This window comes from Aptenodytes forsteri, unplaced genomic scaffold (assembly GCF_000699145.1).
Source record: "Aptenodytes forsteri isolate BGI_AS27 unplaced genomic scaffold, ASM69914v1 Scaffold326, whole genome shotgun sequence".
Classification (NCBI taxonomy): domain Eukaryota; kingdom Metazoa; phylum Chordata; class Aves; order Sphenisciformes; family Spheniscidae; genus Aptenodytes; species Aptenodytes forsteri.
In genome coordinates, this window is record NW_008795677.1 from 62,573 (window position 1) to 67,567 (window position 4,995).

At 45.1% G+C, this 4,995-nt stretch overlaps 1 protein-coding gene across 1 annotated transcript in view; it reads left to right on the top strand.

Annotated features, from left to right (window-relative positions):
• The window catches only part of AP1AR (adaptor related protein complex 1 associated regulatory protein), a 24,950-nt gene that overhangs the window by 154 nt on the left and 19,801 nt on the right, over window positions 1–4,995 (top strand). The window contains exons 2-3 of the mRNA XM_009282626.2: window positions 410–469; window positions 810–869. Coding sequence (XP_009280901.1) covers window positions 410–469; window positions 810–869 — 120 coding nt within the window. The remainder of the gene's footprint in view (window positions 1–409; window positions 470–809; window positions 870–4,995) is intronic.

The following is a 4,995-nucleotide window of genomic DNA, read 5'->3' on the forward strand; positions in this document are numbered from 1 at the left end:
GCCCCAGACGCACCGAGGGCCGGGGGCGGGCGGCCCTGAAGGAAGGCGGGCGGCCGCAACCGGCGTTACCGGTAAGCGGTCGGCAGCCCCGCCGCAGCCGAAGGAGGAGAGCGGGCTGGCCGCCGTGAGGGAGGCAGGGAGGAAGGCGGTCCCGGAGGCGGGACTCCTGAGGTACGGCTTGCGCCTTGTCCCGGCGAGGGGCTGCGGCTCGTTACCGGTAGTCGTGTGCGGGCTGAGGCCCTGCCAGCGGGAGCCGGCGAGGTTTACTCGTTTATTGTTTGCTACCGGGCCCACCTCTTGTGTGTTTGTGCCAGCCCCCTGAGGGGGACTGATGTCAAACCCGACCAGGCAGTAACGCCACTCCTCTCGCTGGAGAATGTAACCCAGGTATTTTACACTTCTCTTACAGAAAAACCGTAACTGATGTGGAGAAGTTCGATGGCTCTTCTCAGCTAAGGCGAACGGTAAGGTACGGGTGTCAGCTATACAAGGTTCCTTGGCTATTAATAAATCATCAACATACTGTATCAAAACAGATCCGTTTTCTTAAACGCAACACGCTGCAAATCTTTTGCTAAAATTTTAGAACGCTAGTGGAGGACCCAGCGGAGCCCTGAGGGAGCCTTGTCTATGTTAGCTGTATCTTTCCCCAAGTAAACGCAAAAAAAGGTATTGAAAGCCCGGATGAATAGGTCTACCGATTTAAGTTTAAAAAAAGTTGCCCCTGTATCTATTAGACAGGGGTGATTATGTTCATTAATTAAAAGGTTTAAGACCGATGTACCCCATATTTTACACTTCTCTTACAGAAAAACCGTAACTGATGTGGAGAAGTTCGATGGCTCTTCTCAGCTAAGGCGAACGGTAAGGTACGGGTGTCAGCTATACAAGGTTCCTTGGCTATTAATAAATCATCAACATACTGTATCAAAACAGATCCGTTTTCTTAAACGCAACACGCTGCAAATCTTTTGCTAAAATTTTAGAACGCTAGTGGAGGACCCAGCGGAGCCCTGAGGGAGCCTTGTCTATGTTAGCTGTATCTTTCCCCAAGTAAACGCAAAAAAAGGTATTGAAAGCCCGGATGAATAGGTCTACCGATTTAAGTTTAAAAAAAGTTGCCCCTGTATCTATTAGACAGGGGTGATTATGTTCATTAATTAAAAGGTTTAAGACCGGATTCTCATCAGAAGAAGGGGAAAACATTTTGTATTCAGTAGCGACTGCACAAAAGGGAAGGATTGCACCATAGGGCTGAGAGGTCCTTTTGGGAAGCCCTTTGGTCGTACCGGGCATTCCCCTTTTCAATGACCTCGTTGTCCACAATAATTACAACAGCCTCCTGCTCCTCAAGGCCCGCTGCTCCTAAAATTTCCTCCTCTGCTTTTGCCTTGAAGACCTCCGCATCCCCATCCCCGCAGTCTAGGATTGCTCTTCAGCGTTGGGCCAAGGGATCAGGAAGACAGGAATAGCCAGGAAACAAATCTGTGAGTTGATGGCACAAGAGATGCCTGACTCCTTCCTAACAAAGCCAGCCTAAGCGAGTGCCCAAGACGTGCTGGAAATCTACTTGGCTATAATGAGTAAAAAGGCCTTGTAAAACCTTCTCCCTTGAGGTTCTTCTCTTAAAGCCATTAAGACACATAAAGAACAAATGACTAAGCAATCTTACCTTGGCATGAAAATGTGCAGTGGGAAGAGTGCCAAAATAAAACACCAGTATGAATTCATCTAATGACTATGCTGTGTCTGAGCAGCTGTGTGCTGTTGCAAGGCAGCTTATGTTGCTAGCAATGTGGCAATGATAAAGGTGGAATAATTTGCCTTAAAATGGACGTCTGTATCAGTGCCCTTGCTGTGCATTTTATTTTAAAAACGTGGCAGTTTCTGCACATACTACGTGCAACTTGGCACCAGGCGTGAAGGTAACCTGTTTCCTTCAGTAGGGGCTTCTTCTAGCAAAGTTGAAGCGTGTGTGTGTGTTTTGAAGCATGTGTGTGTGTTTACCGATTGAGACTTAATCCAACATACTCTTGCTCTTTCCACCGTACACCAGCGAAGGAGACGGCGAGCGATGTAGCAACCTGTGACGGTGAGTCTTTTGCTGACATTGACTTGTCTTGCTCTGGACATGAGTGGCATGGCAGGATGCATGCTGGAGAAAGCAATCAGAAACTGAAACTACAGAAACGAAGATGTTCTGCGTGGATATTCCCGAAACAAAGGTGCTGTGTTAGAGTTTGGGGGGGGGGGGAGTGGGAAGATGAAAGCAACCGGGAGGAAGGAGTAGAGACCAGCTGTGTCTGTTCAAAGGACTGCAAAGCTGCCTAACTCCTAGCCTGTCAGGTCGCTAGGAAAATGTCACACCCCACGGCCATCATGCAAGGGCTGAGCCACTTTCCCTCTTCTGTTTTTACCGATCAATTCCTAGACATTTATCTCCTCAGTTCGGTGGCTGATATTGCACAGTCTAGGGCACCGCAGAAGTAAAGGTCTCCAATTGCTCTGAAGAAATTTATGAACAAAGACCTGTCAGGTTTGACTACTGCAACATTTGTCTTTGGGAGAGGAGCAACACTGGGAGAGTAGCAACCTTGCCAAAATGCCAATTCCTTGGAAAACAGCATCAGGAGGTATCATATATTCCAATAATACTTTCTGAAACCTTTATCGTATTTCTATTGAGTCACGTCGATATGCGTCACCTTCTGTAATTCACTTCTGGTTGTTTTTACTTCTCATTCACCCTCATTCTCACCTCCTATATGCGATCACTGTAATGCACCTTTCAAGGCTGACCTCACATTTCCAGGAAAAAAAATCGGAGCTCAGTTGGCATTAATTTATTACATTCCTCCCACCTTCTACTGCTCATCGTTATTGTAGCAAGTGCCTTCTCTGGGTCCCGGCATCTGTTCAGCGCTGCTAGTAGATAGCTAACTTGGCAACCAATTAACTCTTCCACTGCTGAGATACCACTTTTGGCTTCGTTAAATGAAAGGTACAAACCACAACCACACATGCACAGCAGACTTCAACAACTCACTTTGTCAGTACAGATGGTTCTTCAATTTTATTTTATGTTTAATCTTGGCAAACAATATGGGGGACCAGCCTTTCTTACTTATGGACAGCGTCCAGTGTCAATGGGATCTCTACTAATCAGTGCTTCCAGCCGCCTCGCTGTTGTGTGAGTAATGCTGGTTTTTACCATCAGCAACTACCTTACAGATGACAACGATTTCTTTTGGCTATAGGTTGCTTTGGGGTTTGTTTTTTGAGTGATCTTTATTTTTTATATATATATATATATATATAACATCCCTTACAGATCAACGATTTCTTTTGGCTATAGGTTGCTTTGGGGTTTGTTTTTTGAGTGATCTTTATTTTTTTTATATATATATATATATATAACATCATACAATATATATAAACGTCACTGTTAACTTATCATGATGTGTGGTGCTATAATTTAAAGCCAGAGAGATTGAAGGTGGTGAAGAACGAGTGAGACATCTTGCTAAACCATATGGTACCCGTGCTCCAGATATGTTTGACAGCCTGTTGGTATCTCAGTGGCATTGACCGAGTTCAGCCTTGATAATTTGAGAGAAACCCTTTTTTCTCTCATTATGTGATGCCTATAGCCAACGGGGACCTTGAACTGGATTCCTCTCCTCAACGGTGTGATTACTGGCGATGCTTTTTCATACCGGCCTTTGGAACCCTGGAATATTTTTCTTCTTTTGAATGCAGGCTACCGTGAGCTCTTCTGATCTCCCATGACCACAGGAAAGGACACCCACCAGGTTAATGAGAAAGGGGCAGAAGAGTTTTGAAGTCAATAGCTAGAAGAGCTTTCTTTTTCTGAGAATTAAATTGGTGGTCTTACAGTGAACACAGCCCTGTATCTAAACCAATGAATAACTGGATAGTTTCATTTTCTAAGTATCTACAGTATAAGTTAGACATTTTCAGTATTCTGAGCCGAGTGCAACTGATACGACTTCTGTCAATATGGATTCTGGATCCTTTGAATGTGGGGCAATGGCTTTTCTTTTATATATTGTTTAGCTTTTTATACCGAATAATATGTGGCTTTGCTGTGTGCCTTCCACATTGTGTTTGTCTTGCTGTAGCTCTCAGAAATGTTCATCTAGAGAATGTCAACGCAGCGTCAGTTCTGATTTTGTTTTTCTGTTTTGTTTGCCAGAAATTTTCAGACATCGTGGTATCTGCCAGAATCATCCATCGTAGATCTTGTAGTTAAACCTCAGTAAGACAAATAACGATGGCCCCTATCGTTTAGATGTTGGGTTTTAGATGAGTCACACAAACAACTAGTTACTTAACATTTTTGATAACGAAGTATCCAACGACTTAGAGAAGTTAAGGATGAAGTAGTCTGGTGCCCCGAGTGATCTTTTAGGGCTGAAATGACAACAGTGGGGTTTGGGTTTTTTTAATTAAGGAATTTTTGTTTGCATACAAGCTGTAGTGAACATATGCCGAGATACGGGATTTCACAATATACCCTATTTCTCTTCATCGCACAAAATGGCGGGGGAATAAAGTAAATTAAAAAAATAAAATCACTCCTGTGGCACGTGGTGGTGACGACACAGTTGATCATGAGATGTTACTGCCTTCTTTCCAAGGCAGTTTTGTGGTAAACTGCCTTTTTGGGTTTTTTTACCCATCCTGTTTTCCCAGTTGACAGAACCTCAACACCCGCTTCGGTTTCACACAGGACCTTTCCTACCTCGTTTACACCCGCAAAAGACAACTCAACCACCTCCACCTCACCTTCCCGTCACGTTTCTTCCCTCGAGGCGACACCTGGAAGGGAAATAAATACCTTTGGCGACAGTCCTTATGGAGAAGAGCCTTCCCGGGTTTGGCGGGATACGGTCTTTTTTCCTTTCAGCTGCATTAGGCGGCTTTAGGCGAGCGGCCGGGCGCCGCCGCCCCCGCCCTCTCCTCCGCGCCCGG